Below are 14,055 nucleotides of genomic sequence, written 5' to 3'. Positions count from 1 at the left end.
GCTCAAAAAAAAAAAAAAAAAAAAGTAAACAGATGACCAGCCCAAACGATGTTAGACATCATGCAAGTCACCAAGTGGGTCAAATGACTCAGATGTGACCTTTGCCCTTCTAGATGAAGGGTTCAGATTTTGTAAACGTGCACCATGTGTTCTAAAATAGATTCTGAAACAGAGAAAGGGGGGTAGGTGTAGTTCACTAAGTCTCTTGTAGTTTCCTTCTCTTCTCAATCTAAACTTGCAAGTCTAAAACACCCCAATTTATTCCCTCTATCGTCTTCCTCTGTTTCCTTTTGGTAACAAAATTAAGAAACTTCAAGAGATCTGTTTGGCCAAATTGTAGGAAAAAAATCACCAACAAAAAAAAAAAAACTTACAGATTGAATGCATTGGCATGAACCGATCGACCTGCAATTATGATGGCCACAGTTAAAATCATATCAGAATAATCGCTGATCGGAGCATACTACTCATGTATAAACTTCAGTACATGAATCTGAAGAGCGTATGGGTATGTGAATGGACAATATGTTGTCCAAATCCGTTTTGAGTTTCATTTGCAACCCATAATGGCTGAGCGACCCTTCGCTCGGGCTTGTTTTCAGCCTAGCAGAAGCTTGGGGACCCGACAGAGCGCGAGCTAAAGAATGCAATTGAGAAAACCTGCCATTTTTCTTCTGCAACCTCTGGCTTTGTTGCACCACTTTCAAGCTTGCACGAGGGCCGATCAAAAGAGGGAAAGTGACAGAGTTTACTGATTCTGAAGGACCCATGGTACTCTCCTGGCACTGATGATGAGAAAGCTTCGTAGTTGCTGGCAATCTACTTCTCTTCTTCCATGCTAGAAAGGATTCTTGGAGATTGGATGGAACCTACAAAAGCCACAACAGTAAGTCCAAAATTATTTAAGCTAGGTTGTTGGGCTGAAAGAAAAATGATTGGATACCAAGTTGTTTCTTATAGAGGATGTGAACCAACATCAGTGAATAAAGACTAAACAGATATTCTGGAGTTTATATCAGTCATTAGAACTTGTATCAAGCACTCAAACACCAACTCTCACAAGAACAATTAGGCCTGCTTAAAACCCAAAAAGAAATTGACAAAGGCTCAAAATTCTAGTCGATGAAAAACTGGAAGAATCAGACAATAGAATAGCATGAGCTTTTAAAGTCGGAAGCCGTTTTGAGTACTCAACCATGTTTCAAATTCACTGGGCTGGACATAAATCAAGTCCAAGTGATTTTCGAGCTCTTAAACTTTGGTTCACATTATGCAGGAAATCATAGTATTAAATTTTGGCCGAAATATTTCGGTTTCGGTCAAACCGAAAGTACATTGAATCGGAAAAGTACAGGATTCCTAAATTTCGCAGGTTGAAATTTCATTTTCTCACCCTTATTTACAAAATTTCCACCGGAAATTAAAGATTTCCACCGAAATTTTATATTTTTCGGTGGAAATTTTAAAAAAGCGAAATTTTTATCAAGGTTTTACATGATATCAGCCGAAATTTCGGTGGTGGCCGAAACCGACACCGAAACCAATATTTAAATCCTTGATTGAAATTGAAATTGACTTAAAAAAGTAATCTAAAACATTAAAGGAGCTGATATTTAAATCCTTGCTTGAAATTGAAATTGAAATTGAAATTGACTTAACAAAGCAATCTAAAGCATTGTAGGAACTCACCACTGAAGTAAGGCTGCAAGGAGCAAATGACATTGAAATAGAAGAAAAGGAAGACTTTCCCGGTTTGTTTTCCTTCTTATCATTCTTTGTGGGGTCCTGCTTTGCGTCACCTTGAAGAACTGAGCCAAAACTCGTTGGTGACTCTTCATCCTCCTCTTCCTCTTCTTCGTCATCTGAATTCACGTCATCTTGACGGGAAACAACAGAAGACTCCTCAACATCCTTCAGCTCCATTTCTGATCTTTTTTCCTCCTCTTTTTGCTTCCTCTCTAACTCCATGTCCATCTCTTTCATCTCCTCTTCCAAACATATTTGGGCCTCAACAAACTCAAGCTCTTGTTCAATCAGCTTAAGTTTCATTTCGCTTGATTTCTTCTTCTCTTCTGCCCACTTCTCAAGTCTATCAAACATGGGCTGTAATGCATTTTGTATGGCAGTTATCAAGCCCTTCAATTTGCTTTCTTTCTTTGCACCTTGCACAGCTCGTCCATAGAACTCGTCATAGCCGAGTGGTAGGAACTCGGCTTTTTCTGGGTCCACATCTTCGCCTTCTTTAAGTGGTGGCTGCCAAAATAAGCGAACTCCATCTTTCTCGTCCTCTACGTAATTTATCAGCCGACCAGAGCGTGTGTGAAGAATGAGTGGATCTTCCGTATATATAAGCTTGGTTGGGTCTTCTGGGTCAGGCTCGGGTTCCTTGTTAATGAGAACAAATTCGGGTTCCTCATCTGGAGAAAAAAAGCATGGGTAAAATCAAGGACAAAAAGATTAAGTTGGATTGATAGTTAAAATAGTATCAAATAATACTAGAACAAAACTCGTACAATGCATGGTCAGCAAAAATACATGGAAATTAACAGTTAAGGAGTAATTGTAGGAAATTAAAAAATCAGGTTTCAATAATTATAGAAATTTCCAATAACCCTGCAAAATAATAATAGAAATAACAAGAATTACTGATTTGATTGTATTAAGTAGAACAGTTGATCAGGAAATCTTATAAAGCCAGCAACCAGAAATAAAGTAAAATGTAATTCATTGATATATACAGAAACAAGTATTTGGAAAAGAAAGGGAAAGTTTTCCTTGTTTCCTAATCTTCTTTGCTGTCTATGCTTTCTCTTTGAAAATATTTAATACCCACCAGCACTTTATTTCTTGATAAGACTTGGTTTAAAGACCTTAATGAATGATGTAGTAGAAGAGAGCTGCAGGATTACAGATTGGGTAATGCCCTCCTTGAAGGGACAGAGACTGCAAAGAAAAATTCAAAGTCCCATGAGCGATCTCCTCATGCCCCATCCTCCCATATCCAGCTTATATATATATATATAAATCGAAGGGCTAGAATGATCCTATGGGGCTGATTTTTTGGGCACACCCTATCTATGATAGGGCCCATCAAATGAATGATTTGGATCATCCAAACAACATGGGCCTACTGTGTTTTTGGTCGGCGGGCCGACTAGAAAAACTTTCCTCTCTCTCTCTCTCTCTCTCTCTCTCTCTCTCTCTCTCTCTCTCTCTCTCTCTATATATATATATATATATATATATATATATTCGGACGGGTATAAACCTAGACAAATTTGTGAGTATGAGCCTATGGAGATGACTTTGTGAGTATAAACATAGATGGGAAAAGTGAGTACGAGCGATCCCTCATATAAGCTTAAATGAGGTGACGGGCTAGAAACACAGTGGGCCCACATTTTTGGGGGATCCAAACCATTCATTGTAGGCCCTATCTATGTGCCCAAAAAATCATCTTCATAGGATCATCCCAACCCTTCGAACTGTGGAGATGAAAATGGACGGGTATAAACGTAGACAAATTTGCCCATTTTAAACCTCCACAGTTCGAAGGATTGGGATGATCCTATGGAGGTGATTTTTTGGGCACACCCTATCTATGTTAGGGCCTATCAAATGAATGGTTTGGATAACCTCATATGAATGGTTTCTCGCTCGTCACCTCATATAAGCTTATATGAGGAGTCGCTCACCTATCATCAAGAACAATCCTAAAGAGAGAGATACTTGAAAAGGGTATGTCTACCTTTTGACCACCAGTATTCAAGCTCGGCAGGCATAGGAATCCTTAGTGGTGCTTTATAGAAGGAGTTCAACCACATTTCCCTTTCTTGATCCACCTCCCGTGTGTATGTTTTCCAGTAATCAGGAACCTGCCACAATGAATTACTTATTGCCAAGAGATAAGAAAGTATTAGTTTTCAAATAAAAAAATAGCACCCTTGCATACTTCATAAAATTGGTTAATGAATCCTGGAGCCATCCACACTTCATCTTCATCATAGAAGTAGGGATGCTGAGGGTCACCATATGGACCTCTCTCTTCTCGAATCACTGTGCCGGGAAAACAAAGCCCATAACAGTCAAATTAGACAAAGTTGCAGGCATCACATTAAATGGCCGATGCAGTTTTCTATTCATCTATTGTTCTGCCTTATTTTTTGATAAAATAAATCTCATAATTGCTGAAACAAAAATACAAGGTGCAGAATTACCTATTATCAAGAACAATCCTAATTCCTAACTCCCTATATTGTACCAAAATCTACTAAAGATGCAATCATGAGACATACAAACTAAATCACCTTGACTGAAGCCTACGCCCATAGGATGCCTACACACATGCACATAAACTTACACACATGCACATAAACTAACTCTTGATGGACAAGCAATCAATGATTCAACATTCAGAGATTTGAAGTACTAATAACAATATCTCAATGCAATGGTCATGAAAATTTAGTGGTTTGGGCAAGGATTTACTTCCATCAGGCTTGTTAATAAACATTCGAGCCTTTGCAGCAGCTACTTCAGCTATACCTGCATGCAGCTGAAATAATATACTGTGAGCTTATGAATAATATGGACCGATATCAACCTTCAAAAATAATTAATATCTAATGAAAGAAAATATATGATACCGCAGAAACATTGGCATCACAGCCAGTGGAATCCTCCAGGTGCTCCCCAAAATAGAATCTACCCTGAGTACAGGATAAGTAATCATGACTTAGACTCATCAGATAAAGCAATTGACAGTTGCACGTTAAAAAAAACTCAGGCATGGATCAAAAAGTGGTCTAATAATTTCAAAACTTTGCTCAGCCACATCAGAAGAGAATGTATATAAATTTGACTTAAGTCAATGACATCTAACAGACTTTATAAAACTTGGCCTAGTCAATCACAACTCCACCACTAACTCAAGCCAATTCTATGATCAACCTGGCAAAGTGCCAAACGGAGTTGACTCAGCCAAGTTCTGACTCCTGAGTCAATCAAAGAGTTCTTTATCGCAATGCATCCTCTCAATGTATAAAATAAAAACTCAGTGAGTCGTTGAAAAATGGTGGTAAATTTAGCAATAAATTAGCTAGCGGTATATTTTTATGGACCTACATATATAATGCGTTCATTAACTTCATATACACCACAGCCATGCATACGCGCATGCTTCCACTGCCCAGCATACCTATATCGACCTTTCTCCCTACAACAGAAATATAATCAGTACATGAGTCCCAGAATGTCCAAGTGCTAGGTAGAAGTACAAGCAAGAAATTGAAGATATACAGTGCAGAACTGCAGAAGTATTGGTACACATTATATCAACAAAATTATCCCAAAAACGGAGGTTCAATTTGCGAAGTTCAGAATTGTCCCAGACGGTCATTTACTTTCACAATTGGATAATTTCATTCAAGTCAAAAATTTCATGAACAATAGACTTGCAACATTATTACACTCCTGCAGAGTGGACAATCAGAGATTTGATAGCGGAGGTGGTGGTGATAACTGATAACAATAACAACAATAAAGATGAAAGGGATAGAAGTTCCCACTATGACATGGCGATGACCCATGGACAATGGACAGGATACAAGTACAAACCTCAATTAGATTACCTCATATGGAAACTACATGGATTTCGAAGAGATAAACAGCCAACCAGAAGAGGATAAAAACTCACGGCTTCTTCCCAAACTGCCTGATCCATTCATTATTTTCATCGAATGGAATCTCGTATCTTCCTCTGGCCAAGAGGATGCTATCTTCTATGTCCATTTCTAGCCATTCTCTATCCTCTGGGGACATGAAATCCCTAGATATTATTTTACCTTCAGCACGCATTTTAGCTTCCAGCCTACAAAGGAAAAGACAGAACAAAGTATATAAATGAAACCAACATAATTCTAGTATTGATTTCTACTGCCAGGCCAATAATACTAAATAGATTAATGACAACATACTTGGAACCTGGTACAGGTTCTCTACCAGGAATCTCAACTTCTACAACTCCGTGACCCTCCATATTGTTTTGAAGCCATTCCCCTTCATACCTGCCACCAGGGGAAAAAAATTTGTGAATATATATGAAATGAATCACATACTATAGGTTGCTGCCTCTGTAGCCTGTTATCAACACAAGTTTAAAAACCCTAGTAAGTAGATGGAAATTGTTGCAATTAAGTCCACCAACTAGGGAATGCTTTCAACGTACTGCTACTTAATAGGAAAAAATGCATGATTCAACTAATAAAACAACAATGGAAGAAATGGATAATACAATAAATTTCCACAGATCTATTAAACAAATTACACACGAAATAGTTTTACCTATTCGGTGTCTAACAGCCACACCAATTAACATGATTAGTGACTTTGCAATCAGGTTCAATTTTGTGTCCTTGAGCCCATTTTACAAGAATAAAAAGTTAAATAGAATACTATTCTAAGAGGACATAGCAATAGCTAATATCACTTGTCTTCCAAGTACCCATTTTCACTAGAACATCAAGCAACAGATGAGATCCTGATGTCCAATAAAATTCGATAAAAGATCCCAAATGCTACAGGGCATCTTAGAATCCATAGAAAGAGAGTGCAAAATCCCTCATTAAAAATAATGAGTGATTAAACCTCTTGATTTCTTATAATCTCATGAAAACTAACCAACATGGTAACCAGTATGCAATAGAAGCATCAATAAACTAACCTTACTAGACCCTGCTCAGCAACATATACTCCTTTTCCATGAGCCAAATCGTCCCATACAGTCCCTTCATACCTTCAACAAAACGAATGAAAAGGGCATTAGCACAGTCATTGAATTTTCCTCCATTAAAAAAACTTCAGTGCATTATAGTATTCATACAAAAACAAAACAGAATAAAAACGGATTTTGAGTAACAGTACAAAGTAGCAGTAAAGAACAAACAGACTACGCATTGTCGCATGCATTATGTAAGATTTATTCAAATAGTTTATTGGTGCAACAACTCGGGAACAAATTATCCAAGAATCAAATGATGTCAGTACGACACTTGCCGACATCGGCAGGTGGGTCCCATCATGACAGGGTCAGCTCAAAATGTGGAAACCCTGCCGCTTTCTTATCCTAGAATTTATGGTGTTTTTCCTAGATGTTGTGGAAGACTCGGGGAGTGGATATTTTGAATGTCACATCTAGGATGACCATATGGCACACAAATCAAAGAAGTTGAATTAGATCTGAATTTGTACAAATTCAAGAGGGCGAAAGAGTTGTGGGTGAGATCTGGGTCTTGGAGGGAAAATCCAAGTTCCATTAGGAGTTAGAAAATTAGAAGTTATGAGATGTTTTTATGGGTTTCTGGTTGGAATGGATGACGGTTTCTGAGTTTTTGAACTGAAACATGATTTCTTTGTTATTTCCTTGTTCAGAGAGTGCTGAAAATTAGTAGCAATACAGTGTGTTTCAAAACACGGATGCGGGTCAAACTCGGATGAAGAAAATCCTAGTCAACTTGGTACGACGCGATCAAGTACTTGGTTGACGCTGCTGAGTACTCGGTTGGAGCGGTCATAACTAGGGAAAGTCAAGGGAGTTTTTATTGACTTTGTAAAGCAAAAAAGTAACGCGGCCAAGGCAAAAGAGAGTCGACTCGGGGGAGTCCACAACAACGCGGGGGAGCTTTGAAATGAGCAATACCTTTAGTAAGTGTAGGGTTTAAGTTTAGGCCATACTAAAATCAGACAAAGTGTAGGAGAAGAGTTATTGAATATGGGAGGCCTATAAATATGTGTTGGTAGACCGTTGTAGTTACACAAAACTTATTCAATAATTGTTTTTTATTTTATTAATTTCCAAATGATTTCGTTCATCTAAAGCTGATTGTCCTCTGTAGTTCTATTTTGCTATGCTGTTGTGAATTCACACAAGTTAAATCGCCAACCCAAAGGAGCAATTCAACTTCTAAAGCGAAAAGTTTGGGAACCACTAGATTTCCTGATTGCTTAACAGCTGAAACTCTGCAAAGTCGAGTGCACCGGCTTGGTATCATTTGTATCTTTGGGTTGATCATGGATTTGCTCCAAAGAAGGTTCCGGCTCTCCTCAGATAAATCCAGTGTTCAAAAACGCGGATGCAATGCGGAACGTGGCCAAGAAAAATCCTTGTCGACTTGGCACAGACGCAGCCAAGAACGCGGCTGAGTGCTCGGTTGACACAGTCATAACTCGGGAGAGTCAAAAGAGTTTTTATTGACTCCGTAGGCAAAATGCGGAACGCGGATGCAGTGCAACGCGGAATGCGGCCAAGGTAAAAGGGAGTCGACGCGGACACAGGGGAGTTTTAAAACTATGGATAAATCATATCGAGGAGATTCTCTAATAGGTGCTACAACGAGTGGGCCAACTTGTGCCAGTGGGCATTTGCAAAAGTGTCTACCGCTTGGGACATCTCCCCTTAAATCCTACAACCAATTCTCTATGGATCATAAAAAAAATGATTCATTAAAGGAGACATGATTGGAGATTAGTATCTCATGCGGAGAGAGAGAGAGAGAGAGAGAGAGAGCAACACCGATACTCTTTGTGCTCATCAGTATTCCTACCAAAAATGCATGTAATGACCTTTAGAGAGAACTTCTTAATGGAAATAACAATGCAGCCCCATGATACAAGAGAAGAATAACCGCAATCTACACCATTGAGAAGGGGGTGCCTAACCAAGAACAGTTGACAATAGCAAATCAATGAAATGATTTTCGTGTGAAATGCCTCTGTCCATAGATTTTGAGGCACCACTAAATGTAATAGCATAGATAAACCAGCCAATGTAATGTGGCAGTGTTTCAGCTCTGTAGCTCTGTGACTCGTTTTTGAGATAAAGTACGCAAGCACGAAAAACTGCTCATAAATGCCATGAGAGAGACTAAAGCCTCGAAGGTCTGGGAGATGTAACCACCACCTTCATCCCTTTGCAAGCATATGAGATATGTCAAGCATAATGATTAGTTAAACTGAGAAAAGCTGCAGAAAAAATACAATAAGTGTTTGATAAAGGAAGTCCAAGGGAAATGAGAATAATCATCCACTAATATAGCATAAGCAGAGAACTGAAACGAGGAGCAAGTGGGGTAGGCCCTCAAACATAAGAACGAATAAGTTAAAAAGAAAAGGAGAAATGGTATTGTTAGTCGAAGAAAAAGGAAGTTCACAATGCTTCCCAAGTTGACAATTGTGACGAAGTTTGAGCTCAAAAACCTTACCACAAGAAATAAATGACTTGGACACTAAATATCATTAAAAAAAGCATTTTTTGTGGGAAAGGCAGTGATGCAAGACAAAAAGGAGATGATGTGGATGCTGAAAAGACATCAACACTAAAAACGGGATGGGAAGGTGGCAAAGCAGAGAAGGCCTTTTAGTATGTATAGTTTGCCAAAAACCACACCTCTAGTGAGGAGCTTCCTCCTTCCAATTTGGGATGTGTTAGGGATAAAATCGGTCTTGCCCTTCACGATTTGAACACGTGTCAAGAGATAATCCGACGTTCAGAAGCAGATCACCTTTCGCCCTCCATTGGTAACAGACCTCATGATTCCTTTGGCCACGTCAGCTGAAGTCGTTAGAGATCGGGTCTAACGATCTCATGATGAAGACATAAGACTTAGGCTGGTACATACACCGAATATGGTTCTGTTAGCTTCCGAACCAACTGGGGAGTGCCATGTAGGTCTTACACCAATGTAATATGTATGATCCCCCTTTTTTAAGAGGACTCTTCCGCTCAAAGGAGGGGAAGGGAAAGTAAACACATGTAAGAATTCTCTCCGGTGCATGATCTCCATCTTCATCTTCTCCGGCCAATTTCCGATCAGTAAAAGTTCTGTTTTCTAGTTAGTTTGCTTCTTGTAATCTTTTCTCATCTTAGTTGTTGAATGTAAACACTGATTTCTAGTCTTAACAATAAAATGATGTGAAGCATGATTTACAAGATCTTTCGTCTCTTCATGTAAGCACGCAGGATTTCTATGGTGAATCTCTACCAACCGTTCGATCTTAGAGCAGGAAATCAGCGTTAACAGGATGAAAATAAGACAGTCAAATTGAGAACTAAATTGGGAGACAAACATTAATTTCATTGAACTAGGAACTATATATACATCAAGAACAAGGAAGGAACCAAAGGTAGAAGAACTAAATGACGAACCAACATTAGAAATGGGAAGCGAAGATCCATCACCCATAATAATATATGAAGAATCGAAATAAGGAACCTGAGCACATAGTTTTAAGTTTCCACAAAATCGACACAAAACGACTAAAATGTTTATGTTTCCACTCAAACAGAAAACAATACCGAAACAGAAACACATATTAAAACTAGAATCGTAAGTGCATTAGTGGTATACTATATCAGGATATATTACATGATTACATTTATACGAAGGGTGATGATATTTCCACCCCCTGCAGTACGCATTCGCCCCCCTTTTAACGGGATTTGGCGTCAAAAAGCGTTAAAGTTGCCCACTGTTCACGTTATAACTTATAAGGAGAGCGAATGCGTACTGCAGAGGGGGTGAAAATATCATCTATGAATTGCATGTGAAATGCGGAATATGCATTTTATATAGATCTTTATATGAATTACATGTGAAATGTGGTATTTACTAAATTATCAAACATACGTTGCAGCACGTCACTATGTGTCGATGTTATTAAACCATTATAGATGGTTGTCATGCTTATGTGATGGTTTCTAGAGTGTATTTTGTGCTTATTCTAGTATTTCTTGAAGTTTCATCTTAAATGCTTAATTCAGCCAAAAACTTAGAAACTTTGCCTTTTTTAATCATGAACTCATGGTGTTTTGTCTTGAATTTTTGGAAGACGTTGGCTTGGGTTTTGAGAAGTCCCTAACAGCTTAAGCTTTTGGAGTTATTGGTTGTTTCACACGGTTTCAGAGCTATTGCCTCACAGCATCACGCATATTCAAAACCCAACGACTCCTTGATATTAAAAATCCAGGTGTACGGCCAACCCAAAAAAAGACTGGTCACGGGCGAGGTGGAGTGGTGAAGTATAAATAATTAAATAAGACCAACTCTCTTGCTTTTGGAGCAATTGGTTGTTTCACAATTACATCCTAAAAAAGGCTACTGATATTGGCACTACCATGTGTTAATAATCGCACTGACTCACCTTGTCTTTTTCCTTTTCAATTAGCCTATGAGAGCCTTTTGGGGAATTGTGATAACCATTTACAGCTGGTTAAACAGTAAAAGACAGGGACAATTAGTGCAATTAATGAAACATGGTCGTGCCAATATCAATAGCAGGCAAATGATATTGGCACTAGCACTACCATATTTTGATAATTGCACTAACTCACCTTTTCTTCTCTGTTAGCTTCTGACAGCTTTTGTGAATTGTAATATACTTTGACAGCTAGTTAAACAATAAAAGACAAACTGATTTAGTGCAAATATAAAAACATGCCAGTGCCAATATCAGTAACCCTAAAAAAATGATAGAAGAATCTAGGGCAAACAATACTCACGAGCTACCATCAGGAAAAATGTAGCTGACCCATGTGAGAAATTCCTCAATCCGATCAAGCTCTTCGATCACCGACTTCGGATTCGAAATATCGAAATGATTATCCGGTATCGCCGGATAATACTTCCGAAACGGAAGGTAAAATGGAGCAATAGGCGGATCTCTCCCGGCGTTAATCTCTTCAGTAACAACCTCCCAATCCTCCTCCTCATCAGCCCAAACCGGATCCCAACCCGGATTCACCATCTCTACCGGACCGTCCGCCCATAACTCTTTCAAATCCTCCTCCCTCCATTTCTCAGGGTCAGGTGGAAAATCAAAGAGATCTTCGTAATAGACGTATTCACGATCTTCTTCAGCTTCCCTTTTACGGTATTGTTTGCTGTCAAGAACTTCGTTGAATTTTCGTATTGTTGTTTCTGGGGAATTATCGTCTACTTCTTCTTCTTCTTCATTTACGATTTGCTCGGCGGAAATTGGGTCTTGGGATTCGGATTCTTCTGAATCGTATTCGGGTTCTTCCTCTGAGGATGAAGATTCATCTTCGGATTCGGACTCCCGTTTTTCGTCCGTCGGCGAATTTGGGACTTCCTCAGCCATTTTTCTTTGTTGTGAGAGAGAGAGAGAGAGGGAGAGAGGATTGGGTGGGGGCGGGGGAATGGAGGATAAGGGTTTTTAGGTTTTTGAAGTCGAGATTGGTAGTACGCGAGAGCATGAAATTTTATACTTGGAGGGTTTTTATTAGTGGAGACTGGAGAAGTGTGGGACCCTGCGTTGTGTTAAAAGTGGGATCTGTCCTTTGGAGTTTGCAACGGATCTCATTTGGTTCTGTGTAAGGTTTTTACTTTCTTGTTTTCTACGATTCGTTTTGGGCCTGAATTGCCCGATTAAGTTGAAACGGTCCAGCGTGTTTTGCGAGGTAAGGAAATGAAATATTATGAAACAAAAGATTGTGCAAGAACGTGGTTCACGCAGAACTGAGGTTGATTTCAGCAACCATTATCCCATAGCTTTTTTAGCTACGGTGAATGAGGGGGGAAAACGAAAAATAAAAAATCCGGATGCATTTCAGCTTAAAAGAGAATGGATTTTTAAAAGTGATTACAAATTGCTTAAGAAGCCCTGACGAAGCCGCTCTAAAGAAGCTTCGAACAATGCTTCTCATTTTGTTCAGAAGAAAGAGGGGAAAACAGGAGTGAGAATCTCCCAAAGGGACTCTGCGTAGCTACAAAAATCTCATTTTCACTACTCCAAAAGTAGTAGGATTTCATGGTCTTGATCTCATGCGCCACATACACTTCATTTGTGACCTCCAACCTACAAAAAAATCAATGGCTTGGATCTTCTCGATAGGCTCTCAAAGATGCATTTTGGTATGACAAGTGTATTGGATTGTCTTTGCGTGCCCCTATTCCTCATGGGTTTGGATATCGATTCTATGGCACTTCTTCTACGAAAGAAAACGAGAGAAATCACTACGCAAAGAAGAGGGATGGGTCTGAACCAACATCATGGAGCAAGGACGGATAGCCACTTCCATTCGTGTAGCATTTGGTGTAACTATCTACCTCCTATGGCACAAACGTAATACCATAATTCACCAACAGAGATCTCGCCGTAAGCAGGATATTCTCAAAGAAGTTCTTTACATTACTGTTAGGGGTAAAATCCACTCCTCCCTTAGATCATCGACGCATGGCATTGAGCATAAAGAGGAAATCTTACTCGCCTTCTAGAAAGTGGGCGCTAGAAGGATACTTTGTCTATGACTTAGCAACGTCCTCAAGGAGGGAATAGCTTCAAAGGAAAAGTCCCTGATAAGCATGGCAACTCTCCAAAGGTCATCGAATTTATATAGAAACCAATTCCCATGACGGAACTTGGTGTTTATCTCCAAAGGAAATTGCCCAGTAAGGAAAAACTCCTATCAAGGCAAGTCTCATAAACTGTTGTGAACTCATCTATAAAAAAACCCCATGCTCAAAGGCAGGCATCTTGAATCACTAACTAGAATTACTCTCCAGTTCCCTTATCACTAGGTTTTCTCTTGTTGTGTTGATTTCTAACTTGGGCATCAGAGTGGTCTCCCGAATCACAACTCCAAGACCCCTAACATGCTTTCTATGAGCGTAGATCCATCACAAATTGGAGCTCTACCAGCCATTGATCGTGGGAACCAGATTTCAGCATCATCAATTACCAAGCAGAAAGCAATCTATTTGAAGCACGATGACACTAAGCATATGAAACACCATAGTTGCAGAACACCTTGAGCTCCCCCTCTTCTAATCACAGCCTCATCCAAAATTATGTTGTTGGATTTACCCGGATGAAGACGTCACTAAGCTCAATACCGATGCATCTTTATCCGGAGATCGTGCTGCCATTGGAGGCCTCATGCATGACAGAAACGGTAATGTTATAGCACTCTTCTCCATCAACATCACTCCCGGCCCCATCCATGAGCTAGAGCTTGAAAGAATTCTCCAAGGGTTCATCAAA

At 39.3% G+C, this 14,055-nt stretch overlaps 1 protein-coding gene across 1 annotated transcript; it reads right to left on the bottom strand.

The window, feature by feature from the left end:
• Positions 1-242: 242 nt before the first annotated feature.
• Positions 243-12,266, bottom strand: EMB1211 (MORN (Membrane Occupation and Recognition Nexus) repeat-containing protein). The gene is made up of 11 exons (XM_077385102.1): positions 11,555-12,266; positions 6,722-6,793; positions 5,976-6,065; positions 5,696-5,869; positions 5,125-5,215; positions 4,647-4,709; positions 4,489-4,555; positions 3,953-4,056; positions 3,749-3,875; positions 1,690-2,417; positions 243-869 (listed from the first exon to the last, which is right to left on the bottom strand). The coding sequence occupies exons 1-11, from the start codon at positions 12,151-12,153 to the stop codon at positions 468-470; spliced, it is 2,517 nt and encodes an 838-aa protein (XP_077241217.1). The 5' UTR covers positions 12,154-12,266; the 3' UTR covers positions 243-467.
• Positions 12,267-14,055: the final 1,789 nt, after the last annotated feature.

This window comes from Tasmannia lanceolata, unplaced genomic scaffold, assembly GCF_043159265.1.
Source record: "Tasmannia lanceolata isolate RefF3 unplaced genomic scaffold, GAP_Taslan_0.1 ptg000007l, whole genome shotgun sequence".
In the NCBI taxonomy this organism is placed as follows: Eukaryota; Viridiplantae; Streptophyta; class Magnoliopsida; order Canellales; family Winteraceae; genus Tasmannia; species Tasmannia lanceolata.
Note: the sequence above shows the minus strand (reverse complement) of the source record. Positions and strands in the feature narration are given on the sequence as shown.

Excerpts from the sequence above, each read along its gene's own strand:
- EMB1211 (XM_077385102.1), bottom strand. The coding sequence starts at position 12,153 with ATGGCTGAGGAAGTCCCAAATTCGCCGACGGACGAAAAACGGGAGTCC. Across the intron at positions 4,710-5,124 it reads TTAATGAACGCATTATATAT|GGTAGATTCTATTTTGGGGA; the intron begins GTAGGTCCATAA and ends TCCTGTACTCAG. Across the intron at positions 2,418-3,748 it reads TGAATACTGGTGGTCAAAAG|ATGAGGAACCCGAATTTGTT; the intron begins GTAGACATACCC and ends TTTTTTCTCCAG.